Below are 14,561 nucleotides of genomic sequence, written 5' to 3'. Positions count from 1 at the left end.
GACAGTGCAAAAGTTATGAGGCAAAAATTAGAATACAATAAGAATAAATACAGTACACAACTGTACAGAATAGAATAAAATAAAATACTATATACAGTAGAATAAAATAAAAATAAATATACAATAAGATAAAAATAGAATACAAATACAAATACTATATACAACTGAGTAAAAATACAACGATGACAGAAAGGATTATTGCACTTAGTATTATTGCATATGTATGGATGTGTGTGCTTGATCAGTTAAAGTCTTTATTATGGAGTCTGACAGCAGTGGGGAGGAAAGACCTGCGAAATCTCTCCGTCCCACACCGTGGGTGCCGCAGTCTCCCACTGAAGGAGCTGCTTAGTGCTGTCACAGTCTGCTGCATGGGGTGGGAGATGTTGTCCATCAGGGATGACAGCTTAGCCGCCGTTCTCCTGTCACTCACCACCTCCACTGGGTCCAGAGGGCATCCTAGAACAGAGCTGGCCCTTCGGATCACCCTGTTCAGTCTCTTCCTGTCCCCAGCAGAGATGCTGCCGCCCCAGCAGACCACGCCATAAAAGATAGCAGAAGCCACAACAGAGTCATAGAATTTCTTCAGGAGGGGGCCCTCCACTCCAAACGACCTGAGTCTCCGCAGCAGGTACAGCCTGCTCTGCCCTTTCCTGTAGAGGGCGTCTGAGTTATGAGTCCAGTCCAGTCTATTGTTCAGATGAACACCAAGGTACCTGTAGCTGTCCACAGCCTCAATGTCCATACCTTGGATGTTCAGTGGTTGCAGTGGAGAATGCTTGTGCCTGCGGAAGTCTACCACCAGTTCCTTGGTTTTACTGGCGTTGATCTGGCGGTAGTTCAGCTGGCACCAGTCCACAAAGTCTTGGGTCAGACCTCTGTACTCCTTGTCGTCCCCATCAGTGATGAGGCCGACTATTGCAGAGTCATCAGAGAACTTCTGCAGGAAGCACTGGGTGGAATTGTGGGAGAAGTCTGCAGTGTAGATGGTGAAGAGGAACGGAGCCAGAACCGTTCCCTGTGGGGCCCCCGTACTGCAGACGACCCTGTCCGACACACAGCCCTGAGTCCTCACATACTGTGGTCGGTCGGTGAGGTAGTCCAGGATCCAGGTAGTGAGGTGATGGTCCACTCCAGAGTTCACCAGCTTGTCCTTTAGAACCGAGGGAAGAATGGTGTTGAAGGCACTGGAGAAATCAAAGAACATGATTCTCACAGTGCTTCCAGCGGTCTCCAGGTGAGCGAGGGAACGATGTAGGAGGTGAATGACGGCATCATCCGCTCCAATGCCAGGCTGGTAGGCAAACTGAAGTGGGTCCAGTGATGAGCTTATTAGGCGCCGAAGCTGAGCCAGGACCAACCGCTCCAGGGTCTTCATCAGGTGGGATGTCAGAGCCACCGGCCTGTAGCTGTTGAGGTCCTTGGGGCGTGAAGTCTTTGGCACTGGTATAACACAGGAGGTTTTCCAGAGCTGTGGGACTCTTCCCAACCTCAGGCTCAGGTTGAAGAGGTGCTCCATCACCCCACACAGTTGGTCCGCGCAGGACCTGACGACCCTCGAGCTGATGCCATCTGGACCCGCTGCCTTCTTGCCATTAATCCTCCTCAGTTCCCTCCTAACCCAGAACACTCTCAAGAGATTACATCTATTGGCTGACCTGGGAACGACTCGATATTTCTCAGTATAGGCTGGAGGAGGTGGCTGCAGAGAGGGATGTCTGGGCTTCCCTGCTTAGACTCCTGCCCCTGCAACTTCAGATAGGCGGAATAAAATTGCTGGATGATTTATTGATTTACTATTTTAGATATTCATTTTTTTTCTTAATATCTTGTCCTGTCTTATTCCTGTGTTATTTCACATATTACGTTATATATGGTATAGCATGACGATGTCTAAGGCAAGACTGGCAAGAGAGGAAAAAAGAGGAGAAAGTGGTGTGGGGCAAGAAGAGACAAAAAACTCAAAAACAAAGTGGGTGAGTGAGTGGGTGTGGGGATGCCTGCGTCTTTGTAACAAATGCTGCACCAAACAAGCAGAACGGAGTCAAAATGCACTACAAGCCGCCTCTTGACTCCCGTTTTTCTTGTTTCTTGTTTTGTTATTTAAGGGATACAGGAAGATGTCCCTCCTCCTCACTTAGTGTTAAGGTGCTATGTTGTTAGATTTTAACTTTTATTGAAGTAGTTGTTATGCATTTCTGAACAGCTCGCATCGTCCAGAATAGACGGGAACACTGTGCCACAGTTTTCAGTTGCAATTCATTAGATTCTCAAATGTTAATTTGTCATATTTTAATAATACGTGAACATCTTTTATAGCAAGTTTATATTATAACATTTAATATTTATTTATTTAACATCGGTTTATTTTCGTCTTCGTTTTCTGTTTGGAGTGTAATGTGGTCAGTATGCACAATGTGAGGTCCTGCACGGTTAAGCAGCATGATTCATAATTGAAGAATGTGATTAATGTTTTCAAATGCCTTTGTTTGCAGAGTTTTTGTCATTGGCCGTTAAACGGTTCTCAAATTTAACTTGATATTTGAGTGTCTTAAATTTACAGTTTTTGTTTTTTTGTTTTTTTGTTTCTCAAGTGATTTAGTGATTTTTTTTTTTTTTTTCTCCCTCGTTTAGCTGACTAAAAAATTGGCCATGAGGAAAATCTTTTCAACTATTACCTTCACAACTGCAATCAACCAAATTTGAATTTCTGTTACCTACCAGGAATTTAGCTTGTTAATACAATACAGTTTTATTTATATAACACATTTAAAAACCCAAAGGCACACCAAAGTGCTTCCTGATTATACAGAGAATCAACGTAAATCAATTAACAAAGTACAGATTGGGCACTAGCACAGATAGAAGGCATGCACTAATAGACCAGAAGAGTTAAGTAAAATAGGTATCGAACCTCAAATCGGGAGGAAGGTCAGTTCATGAATACAAAATATCAACTAAGAAGTTAAAAACCAGCAATAAAATTATTTATAAGTTTAATAAGGGTATTAAATGGTCGGGAAAGCCAGGTTAAATAAGTAAGCTTTCAATCTTGATTTGAAGGATTGAATAGAGTCTGTGGCACGAATAGAAGCAGGGAGGCTATTCCAAAGTTTAGGTACAACTGAAGCAAAGGCACGATCACCTCTGGTCTTCAGCCTAAACTTAGGTTGGGCCACGAGTAATTGACCTGATGGTCTTAAAGCTCAGCAAGGAGTGTACAGATTGAGGAGATCATCCACGGATATTGTTATTCTTGTCTCAGAATAATGAAAATCTATCCCCCTCTGCTTATAGATCTCAACAACAACAGATGGCCTGGATGCTGACCTGTGGAAAGACGGACTTTTCAAATCCAAGGTGACCCGATACCTTTGCTTCACCAGAGTTTTCTCTAAAGAAAATGTAAGTTTACTTACCTCCTCAACAGTTAAATAAGTGTCCCACCCCCTCTCCAATAAACATCTCCTTTCTCAATACCATATTCTTGTACTCTATTCTTTCCTCTGCAGAGCCATTTAGGTAATGTTCTTGTGGACATGAAGCTGATTGATATAAAGGACACTTTGCCTGTGGGTTTCATCCCAATCCAGGAAACTGTTGATACTCGTAAGTTATTATCTCAAGTGGAAAGACACTTAGAGCCTCAATGTGTGGTAAGAATATGTGAAAATAATTAATCTTTTTAACCTCTGAAATAAGAATTGTTTGTTATTCATGAACCACCTTGTTGTGGAATGACCGTCAGTTTGTCTTTTCTGCAACAGAGGAGCAGGCCTTCAGGAAGAGGCGACTCTGCATCAAATTTATTCCACGGGACTCCACAGAGGCAGCCATCTGTGATATCCGCATCCTGGGACGCTCCAAGCAGGCACCTCCTCAGTATACCTTTATAGGGTGAGCATTGCAACTTCCAGTCAAATTTAACTTTTTGTTTTCTTTTTTTTTTTCTTTTTTTAAACAGAAGAAAATAGTTTATAAATAAAAAAGTTGTTTGTACTGTAATGGAATCACTCCATTTGGCATAACAGTTTCCACTTACTCCAGAAATCAAGTCACATTAATCTTTTTTACGTTTTTAATGTATGATGGAATGTTCAGGGCATTTCTATCAGAAAGTTTTCTACATGAAAAGACACTTCCAGTATGTCAGATGTGTTCCACATTAGAGCTAAAGAATCCAAATCATTTCTGGCAAAGTGTTTATTAAAAAAAAAAACCTTTGTCCCCAAAACATTTCTAGGATAATTGCTTAGAGAATGTATGAAGGGGAAAGGAGGGCATGGATTTAATACACACACGTTTTGACTAGCAGGTTTACATTAACCTTGGAACTAGTGTCAGCGCTTTCTGCTTAATAATGCTTCTAACATTGTTTGACAGAGAGCTCAACAACATGGGAATCTGGTATCGCATGGGAAATGTGCCTCGGGCCCAGGACTCCACACACACACAAACCATCAACAACACCCAGAATGTGAATTCCTCCAGCTCAGGATCAGCCCCACCAGCTCCCATGCTTAAGTAAATTCACTCTAATGATGTGCTAGTACTTGTATGTAATTGTCTTCACATGTATCTCTTATTAGTTCTTGTAACCTTAAAAGAGAAATACAACACAAAACAAAGCAAGTGCACTGTAATAATACAGGTTGCACAGATTAGCACTTTATCTTGGTATTGCCTAGAGGTTATGGATTGTACATGCAAGTAGTGATTCATTCGCTTGTGAGTGCCCCAACATAGAGAAGATGTATCTTCAGATGTCACAAAAATTGTTATGATGATATGTTTAAATTGACAATGGATATTTATTTTTACACCTTTGAATGAATCAGTGGAGGAACTTCCTTAACTTTCTTGTCATCTTCCTATTTCAATTGTTCCAGATCGTATGCCTCCATGTCCATATTACCAAATCCAGTAAACATCTGTGGTCTTTCTCTTTTTCTCCTCCCTGGCAGCTCCATACTCAGCATCCTTTTTACCACTATACTCATCTGCACATCTCCAAACCAACTTAGCCTTGCCTCTTTTATTTTGTCTCAAACTCCTTCAACCCAAGTTGTCCATTTGGAGCGATTTAATTAAACTTTTATAGAAAATGTGCTTAAGAGTTCAAATAATAAAATAATGAGTAACATAATTTCTTTTAATATTAATGGAACAATTGAGAATTGAGCAGAGCACGTTACAGATTTAAAAAGGATTTTTTTTTTCTCTCTCAGATCTTGCACAACATTATATATTAAAAAGATCCCCTCTCGCCCCTGCGGGCGGTCTGTCCTTTAAGCTCAGGTCCTCTACCAGAGGCTTGAGGGTCCTGCGCAATATCTTTGCTGTTCGTAGGACTGCGCTCTTCTGGACAGAGATCTTGTTCCTAGGATCTACTGGAGCCACTCGGCTAGGCTTTGGGTCACTGCACGGAGTGCTTCGATTACCACTGGGACCACTGTTACCTTTGCCCCCCCAAATCTTTTCAAGCGCTTCTCTGAGTCCTTGGTGCTTCTCGTGTTCCTTCTTCCTGATGTAGCTGTCATTCGGTATCGCTGCATCTATCACTACGGCTGTTTTCCTCTGCTGGTCCAACACTACTATGTCTGATTGGTTACCCACCACTATTTTGTTCGCCTGTATCTGGAATTCCAGGATCTTGGCTCGGTCATTCCTGACCATCCTAGGGGGCGTCTCCCATTTATACCTCGAGACTTCCAGGTACTCTGCTCAGATCTTTCTGTATACTAATGCCGGCCACTTGGTTATGGCGTTCCATTAATGCCCTGCCTGCCAGCATCTTGCACCCTGCTGTTATATGCTGGATTTCTCCGAGGCATCTTTACACAGCCTGCTCCTGGGATCTTGCCTGATGTGATAGACCGCAGCCTCCATGGATCTTGTCCTCAGAGCTTGTTCCTGTGTTTCCATGATTACTGCCTCTGTGGCGTGTTTTTGTCCAGCCACTAGTAGGATTTGTGGACATCAGCCACTTCATCTATCGATTGATTGATCACAGCAGAAACCCGTGAAAGAGGAGGAGCCACCATCAAAAATATATATATTTCAGCTACTGTAGCAAAGATAATTTTCAAATTAAGTACATTATAACAATGTATGAATAAGTACTCTAGGATGAAGAGAAATTACCCAACAAGCCATAGTCAAAAATTTGGATACAGCTCTAATGTACAACCCAACTTCCTTTGCTTAGCTGTGCAATTTGACAGTCCAGGATTAGTTCTAGCTGACACAGCAGTAGTGGATAGTGATAGTTTCTTTAAACTCTTAGCTATTTGGCTCACTTTCACATATATATTGAACTACTGAGGTGCTTAATGTTTTTCTTTTTGTTTCAAGGCATATTTCCATGACCCTCCCTGCCAGCTTCAGAGGAAAAAATACTACCAGACCAGACTATGAGCACCAGAACTCCAACCTGTATGCTATTACAGGTCAGGTCTTTACAGTTTCAGTCGCCCTTGTTGATTTAAAGATGAATACACACACATATACACACAACCCCGTTCAACTATCTTAGTGAGGACCTTCATTGACATAATGGTTTCCCTAGCCCTTTACCCTAACCCTAATGACACATCAACAGCTTCACTTTTGTGTGCTTTCAAGCTCTCTCTTCATAATAGACTGCATGTTGAAGGTGACCGTGTCCACATCTCTGTATATGTGGACACTGTCATTTGTTTAACAGTCTCAAGTCGTTGCTGTTATTCAGTTTATGGTTTGTATGGGTTACTACTTGATCTCTTTTACGAGATGAAATTATGTAACGTTTTTTTGACCTTTCTCTTTCAGCAATGGACGGGGTGCCTTTTATGATCTCTGAGAAGTTTGCCTGTGCCTCATCTGATGTAAGTTTTAAGTTTTAATCCTAGTGACTTTGCCAACATGTCCCCCTGTATCAATTTCCAGTGTTTTGCTTTAACATCTCTGCTCAAAAAGAGTACAACAACCACAGTATTTGCCCAAAAGCTGTAAGTAGCCTTACATTCATACACTAAGCTTCATTACATTGTCTGATGTGTATTTGGTACGTGAATATCAGATTACATATATTTCTTAGTTGAGATTGCTGTACCCTGCAAGAAAGGGATACAGTGCTTAACAAATTTATTACACCCACATGTCATAAAAGCAAGAAAATACCCACAATTTAGAAATCTGTGAAAAGCTTGTTTAAAACTAAAAAGTACAGAATTAACTTAAATGAATTCATATTTTTATTCCCCAAACTTAAGCCAGGACACTGAGAAGTCAGAAATTAATCAAGCATAACAACAAACCAAAAAAACAATTTTTTTTCTGTTCAGGAATGTAACTGAGTAACAGTAAAAATAGGCATAAACTTTATTTAATCCCAAACTCTTGGGAAATAACTTGTTACAGCAGCACAAGTAATAAAAAGAAAATTAGAGATGAAAAAGTAAGAGTAGTGTACAAAAAAGCAAAAATACTATACTATTTATAGATGGTTACTGTATACAGTAAAATACATCAAGATTTTCATATGTACTTAAAGTGCAGTGAGAGTGGTAATAATACACATTTGTTTTTAAACAGTATTTATCCTGTGTTGTTAGGATGAAAGACCTACAATAGAGCTCCGCCCTACATTGTGGCTGAAACGGTCTACTGCTGAAAGAGCTGCTCAGGACCTCTATAATCTTATTTAGGGGGTCAGAGATGTTGTTCATAATGCCCATTAGATCCTTTTCTCACCCACCTCTTCTATGCGGTCAAGGGGACTGGCCAGGAAAGAGCTGGCCCACGTTTTCAGACTGTTAACCTGTTTCCCGTCCCACTCCGTGCGGCCACCTCCCCATCAGACAACCGCTTTTAAAAAAAAATTGCCCGATAGCCATAAAGTAAGGTTATGGTCGACTCCTGCTCCTTTTCAGCTTTTCAATCTTAGCAGTGCCTGTTGAATTGTATTGAAAGTGCTAGAGAAGTCAAAAAACATGACCCTCACAGTGCTTCCAGTATTCTTAGGCATGACAGTAATCTATTGAGGTAGATGCTTGCATCATCCACCTCAATTCCAGGACGTAGAGCTGGGCGATATAAGATTTTTGCATATCACGATATCGTTATCGCCTGAAATGAAAAAAACATATCTATCACGATATAAGCCAAATAACTATATTTGTAAGATTTAAATGTGCTGTTGCTCACAAGTAAAATGTGAAATAATCAGCAGCTTGTTTTTATTTAAATATTTATTTCCCATAATAAGTTCAACAGGGTAGATGTACTTAAGGAACATGAGACTTTTTCAGATAAATAAAGGCAAATATTGCAAACTACACAAAAGGCAGCCGCTAAAGCGTTTAAGTTTCAAAATAGAACAAACGAAACAGACTAAATTGTCAATTCCACTTAGAAACAAAATATTAATTCTAAAAATAAATCTTAGTTTGTTTTACAGAAGAACAGACAAAACTGACTAACTTTTGTCAATATCAAATAAACTGAGAACTAAAAGGAAATTCTCAATCTCTCCTTGTTGTATAGCTTAGCTTTTCAAACAGTTTTAACAGTTACTTTAGTCTGACAAAAGCCGAATGACGAATTAGCGCTTCCAGTCAGAGACTGAGGCTACGTCCACACGTACACGGGTATTTTTGAAAACTGAGATTTTCCGTTTTCGTTTTAAAAAAATAATCCCGTCCACACATAAAGGCAGAAATGAAGGAAAACGCTGCTATGAACATGCCAAAGCAGCAGGTAGCGCTAGATTCCTAACCGTGCAGAAATGTTGACCAATCAGAAGTCTAGAAGCCTCGGTGGGAAAAAGTAAACAAAGCTGGGGCACAGAAGCAGAACCGAGTCGTATGTGTGGACGGACAGTAACTGTGTGTATATGTAAGCATTTAAACATTGCAGAGAGTACAATTAACAGTAACAGTATCGTGCGCTGCGTTTTCTACGTTTTTCTAATCCACACGTAAATGCAAAAACTGAGTTCTTAAAAATCTTCGTTTTCAGTGACCAAAAACGCTGTTTACGTGTGGACGAAAGGTGCAAACGCATAGAAAAATCTGCGTTTTCAAAAATACCCGGGTACGTGTGGACGTAGCGCATGCACCAGTTTATTGTATTTCCAGACTTGCTTTCGGCACAATTTACAGTGCACACTACTCTGTTTTTTGTCAGACTTGAAATAGCCGAAATACCTTCACACTACGGAACTTCTATGGCTCTTCCATTCGACAATCTCTCCGGCACTGTTTTCCCTTCGGTCACGCTCGGTTGATTTTTCTAGTCGGCACACTCATTTCCTTCATTACCCGGGCGGTACGGTGGCTGGCTGCTTCCCAAACAAATACACATGTGCGGCTTGGCACTTGTGCTGTACGTGACGTGACGCTGCGGCTGTGATTGGTTCGGCTCTGCGCTACTTAATTTGGATTGGCTGTTCTTTTTTTTCTTTTTTCTTTTTTTTTAAGAGGACAAGAGTGGCGAGGTCTATCGCGATAGTTTAATTTTTCTATCGAGAAAAAGTTATATCGCGATACATATCGTTATCGTTCTATCGCCCAGCTCTACCAAAAGTAGAGTAAAGTGAACTACAGGGGTCTGGCAGCAGCATGCTTACTAGAGTTTCGAGGTGGTTGAGGACAATCCTCCCTAATTGTCTTCATCAGGTGGGAAGTTAAGATTACAAGTGTGAAATGGTTAGTACTGGAACAACACAGGATGTCTCCCACGGATAAACATGCGCATGATCACAGAGCTGGTCTGCACAGTCCCTGAGCAGTGGGGAGCTTTTCTGGTCTTGAGCTTTTTTTTTTTTTTTTTTTTTTTTTTTTGTAGTTTCTTCCTCATTCAATCAGCACTCAGGAAGTGTTGTCCAGTGTTATTTCACTTCTCATTCACAAACATCGCTATTCCTCCTCCCTTTCTCATTCATCACTCTCTGGTGATATCCTGTGGCCGTTGCAAGCCATCCAGAGTGATGAGTGAGCCTCTTCAAAGTTCACTCAGCCAAATCTCAGTGAAGCACTAAAGGGTACACTGTCAATACCACTATTGCTTAGCTAGCACAAATTAACTCTTGCATCTTGTTGGGAAGAGATTAGTATTAAGTAACATTTTCCATAATGACAGATGGTATTCAAATTAAAAGTAATTAAATTTTTCTTAGTATGTAACATGCTTTAATATATTTAATGCTTATTTATGAAATGGTAAATTTGAAAATGACTGGATAGTAGCAATAAATATATATTTTAGCATTCAAAATATTTTAAAGGCCTTCGGCATACTGGTAGATCAATTATTACAGAAACATAAAAACGGATTTTGCTAATAGCAGTGTTACCAGTATTGCTCTAAATTACCAATTCTGTTCATTGAAGGCGGCTGTGGCATAAACCTTTTATTGGGTGATGAGCTGATAAATTTGTTGAGCCTCTATCACAATGTTCAGACTGCACCTAGAAAAATGGCAAACTTTTATTCGACTTAACCCTTCAAATAAGTCACGTTGTAGTAATACAAGTCTCCCAACACTACTCTCACACAATTGCAACATGCTTGAAGTTGAGCTTGTTCACACATCTCAGCATTCCTGTTCTCCATGTACAGCTGCAGCAGGTGGATCTGATGGGTATTACAATTAAATCACTGGCTGAGATTGAAAAGGAGGTGAGTAGACATAAGACTTTGTTACATTTCTCATAGTATAATTTATGGTCTCCAGAGATGAATAATGAAGTAGTATTTGCTTAAGTACAGATTGTCCACTAGAGGATTAATAAATTACTGTATATGATTGTTAATCAACACTGTATTTTGCGGATAGGTAAATGAAATTATGATTTTAGTGAACAATAAGAAAATTTGTTAGACCATACTAATTAATAATAATATGCAACTCTCCCTATGTAAGTATGATTACAGTTTCCGCACAGAGCATAGTGCAGCGGCTCGCCTCCCTCCAAGTCCAACACGGACCTCTCTGAGTTCTGAGGCCTAAGCATCTCTTATATGAACAACAGTCATCGCCACACTATAGACAGCAGCCGGAGAGAAGTGCACACAACTACTGAGAACATACCTACAACGGGGATATTCAATCTGTAAATGAAAAGAAAGATTCCCAACGAAAATTGTGGATTTTCTAACTTCTGGGACATGTTGTAGGCCCTCTGTGTGCTGTTGAAATGGAAAACAATGGAATTCAGTCAGACTCGAACTACTACACTGCAGAGCTGGGACAAGAAAACACGTTTTATGCTCATCGAGATACTTCAGTATCTCACTCGAATGACTTCAAAAATACATTTTTGTTAAGTGAAAAATGGTCAAGTGTCGTATTGTGGTGGAAAAAAAATAACCTTGTCCCATCAAAAGATCTTGTTAGAAATAAGATAAAAGGATCACACGGTACTTTTTTCATGGAGGACTTCTGTTGGATCTCACACCAGTCATGTTGCCTTTTTCGTTTATGACATGGACTGTTCTGAATCAAAGCGCACCATAAAGGCACCTTAGGGTGTCAGAAATTTAAAAGAAAACTGTGACTTTAAGTTTTGTTGTTGAGCTTGTCTTCTTGATGGGGAAATGCTTTTCATTGTTTTCTAGATGTATTGCCATTTACTGGTGTGACTGTGAGTGCACTTTTGTGTTTTGAGGTTGTTATTGTGCTTCCTAATTGCTGTAGATATTCTGTAAACCACTTCTTCTCTTTCTGTGAGGTAGCAGCTTGCCCGACAGAACCATGACTACAGCTAATATTCACTGTGTGGAGTATTCACATCAAGATTTTCTATTTATACCATACTCTAATACCTTACTTTGCATGCATATAGATGTTTTATTGATACATCTTTTCACTGAATGAGTAACATTGAGCAAACCTCACACATTTTAGCTAAAAAGCACTGATAGTTAGTCCTTATATCTCAACAATATCATAGCTATATTCATCGTTTCCTTCATCTTCATTGGTGTTATATCAGAAATGGATGCTCCAGTAAAAGTATAATATTGCAAAGAGTTTTATTTTAGTACATTGGTTATGGAACGTGTGTACAGAATTTTACTCTCCTGGTCAAAAGTTTTAGAATACCCCAATTTTTCCAGTTTTTGTTGAAAATGATTCAGTTTAATGTCTCATTGCACTCTGAAATGAAAGCCTTGTACAAATAAGGACTTATTCTAAATTTTTCACTCATCAAAGTAGAAACCTTTGGCAGATATAACAGCTGAACATACCCATGGCTTTCTTTCTACATTAGAAATCAAATATTCTTCATAAAGTTCTTCCCATATGTGTTAAATAAGTTCCCATAAATGTGTGGTACCCAAACCAGCTCGATGGGGTTTAAGTCTGGAGATTGTGCTAACCCCTGACCAACTAGGCACATACCAGAGGCTATTGCATGGCGCTACAGAATGTTGTGGTAGCCGCGGCCCAGGCAAGCCTCTTATTCTGACGTCTTAGCAGTGTCTTTCTTGCTGCAACTCGTCCTGTCAAACCTGCAGCCTGAAGTCTTCAGTTGAAACTGAGACTTGCCTGCTACGATCACTATTAAGCTGTGCTCGAAAGGGTTGGGTTGTCCTGTGAGCCGTCTATCATGCAAGCTTGTTAACTCTCAGAAACTTGTCCTCTGATTCATTTGTGGCTTTGGGTCTGCCAGACCTCTTCATGTCAGAGTTTACCCCAGTTTCTGAGTGACTTTTGATGGTGGAGAAAACTGTACTCATTGACGCCTTTCTTTGCAGTTTCTCTGTAGGAAGACATACATTTTGATGGTCCGTCTCTCTTCCATTGCGATGCCTTTTTCAACTGATGCTCACGAGAATATGGTAACACAATGTGTTCCAACACTGCTTTTATGCAGACAGAGGGGTTGGAAGTAATCCAGAAAAGTTGGAACACCTGTAGGAATTAGTAGCACCAGCTTTCAAGGCTCCATAAACCACCATTGCTGTAGAACAGCTTTAAATTGTTAACACATTTTTGTTTTCCTGAAAAAAGGCCTCTTGTATAACTCTGAAATGTACCTTATTTTTCAGTTTGGAGTAGGGGTGGTGTTGGTGTTGTTTTTGTAAACCTCTGGCGGTTCACCATTTACCTTTGTTCCATTTCAAGTTATTCATTGGACTTAAGCAACTTGAATTCCAATAAATAACTGAAATAATTGGGGTGTTCCAAAACTTTTGACCATTAATATTAAAATCACCTATTTCACATGTGATGACAATAAAGACCAACTCAGAACCATGTGACTTTATGGAATTTTGACCCTGATTAGAGTCACCACTGGTTATATGCAAATAACTATTTTTATTTTTTAATTGTCTATAGCACTAACCACTATTATTAAAACCACCAGATAAAATAAGTATCAGTTAGTTACTTTGTTTGTTTTTCTTTACTACCTACATTATACATTGAGCCTTTGAGATGTTTAGAGAAAAGCAGGAGAATAAGTAGGATATGTGTCATGTAGATGAGGTATTCTCTGGCGTATTGTATTCTTATGAACTGCTACAAAAAGGTCATATTGGAAACTTTTATTTGTAGACTATTGCTGTTTGATACTTTGAATCTGTAATACACTAAAAAGGCCTATTATAATTTTTTTTTTAAAGGGAAAATAAGTGGTTCACTTAATTCTCAACTTTGATGTGAACAAAATGGATTTGAAACTAATTGTGTGATAATTTATCTCATGTTAATTAAGCTTAATTATCTCCATGTCTGTCCTGTAATAGGAAAAAGTTTCATGTTTCCTCATATCGAACAAAATGTACACTAATAGAAACATGTGATAGGCCAGTATAAGTTGGGCTCTTATTATTGACCTTATGTTCAGCCTGAACAGGTGTCTGTGAAGGTCAGTCTGTCCACCATCTTCTTAAAACACATGATGTAGCATCACCGATTATGTAAAGAAAATTAAATCAGTTTTAATTTTGCTGATTTTTATTTTTTTCCACAGGTCATATGTGACAAGAAAAAATGTTTGCAATATATCAAGTCATTAAATAGAGTAACTCCTTTTGCTGTTTGTTTACTTTGTCAGTATTTCAGTATAGCACCTACTTGGTCTTAAATAAATTCTTTTTTCCAGTGTGTCCTATGAAACTTAATTATACTGCTGAAATTAATAGGGTTAGACAAATGGCTATGTGAAGCTCTGTGTATTTCAGCTGTGCGTAACTGCCTGCTGTGTGATAAGCTACACGTGTATATTTCTCAACTTTGTTTACTTCCAGCCAGGTGGGCTGCAGTATTCATTTGCTAAGTAATGTAACTATTAACTACAAATAATCTCTTTAATGTATTAATAGTATGCATGGTGACATGTTGGGTTCAGTGGTTTCAGTATTGCAGTTAATGTTAATATTTTTAGTGATCAATTTGTCTCAAAATCGTTTCATTTAGTAAGCTTTGAACAAAACAACATTAGATTAATTTGTGTTTGATTAACTTTTAATAAAGTGTGATGAACTGAAGTCCTTATAAAAATTCCCCTCACCCCTCAGAGTGATCGGTCCTTCAAGGTCAGGTCCTCTACCAGTATCCTCTACAG

At 39.4% G+C, this 14,561-nt stretch overlaps 1 protein-coding gene across 1 annotated transcript in view; it reads left to right on the top strand.

Moving 5' to 3' along the window:
* The window catches only part of mvb12ba (multivesicular body subunit 12Ba), a 30,764-nt gene that overhangs the window by 16,024 nt on the left and 179 nt on the right, over positions 1–14,561 (top strand). The window contains exons 3-10 of the mRNA XM_085280586.1: positions 3,298–3,405; positions 3,513–3,609; positions 3,768–3,897; positions 4,384–4,524; positions 6,355–6,449; positions 6,811–6,866; positions 10,603–10,662; positions 10,907–14,561. The exon at positions 10,907–14,561 is cut by the window's right edge and continues 179 nt beyond it. Of these exons, the coding sequence (XP_085136712.1) occupies positions 3,298–3,405; positions 3,513–3,609; positions 3,768–3,897; positions 4,384–4,524; positions 6,355–6,449; positions 6,811–6,866; positions 10,603–10,662; positions 10,907–10,993 (774 nt within the window). The 3' untranslated portion in view covers positions 10,994–14,561. The remainder of the gene's footprint in view (positions 1–3,297; positions 3,406–3,512; positions 3,610–3,767; positions 3,898–4,383; positions 4,525–6,354; positions 6,450–6,810; positions 6,867–10,602; positions 10,663–10,906) is intronic.

Source organism: Mchenga conophoros, linkage group LG7 (assembly GCF_057382185.1).
Source record: "Mchenga conophoros isolate Kocher_MC1m ecotype Shallow Benthic linkage group LG7, M_conophoros_male_GT1.1, whole genome shotgun sequence".
Taxonomy (NCBI): Eukaryota; Metazoa; Chordata; class Actinopteri; order Cichliformes; family Cichlidae; genus Mchenga; species Mchenga conophoros.
This window is presented reverse-complemented; position numbering and strand designations above follow the sequence as displayed.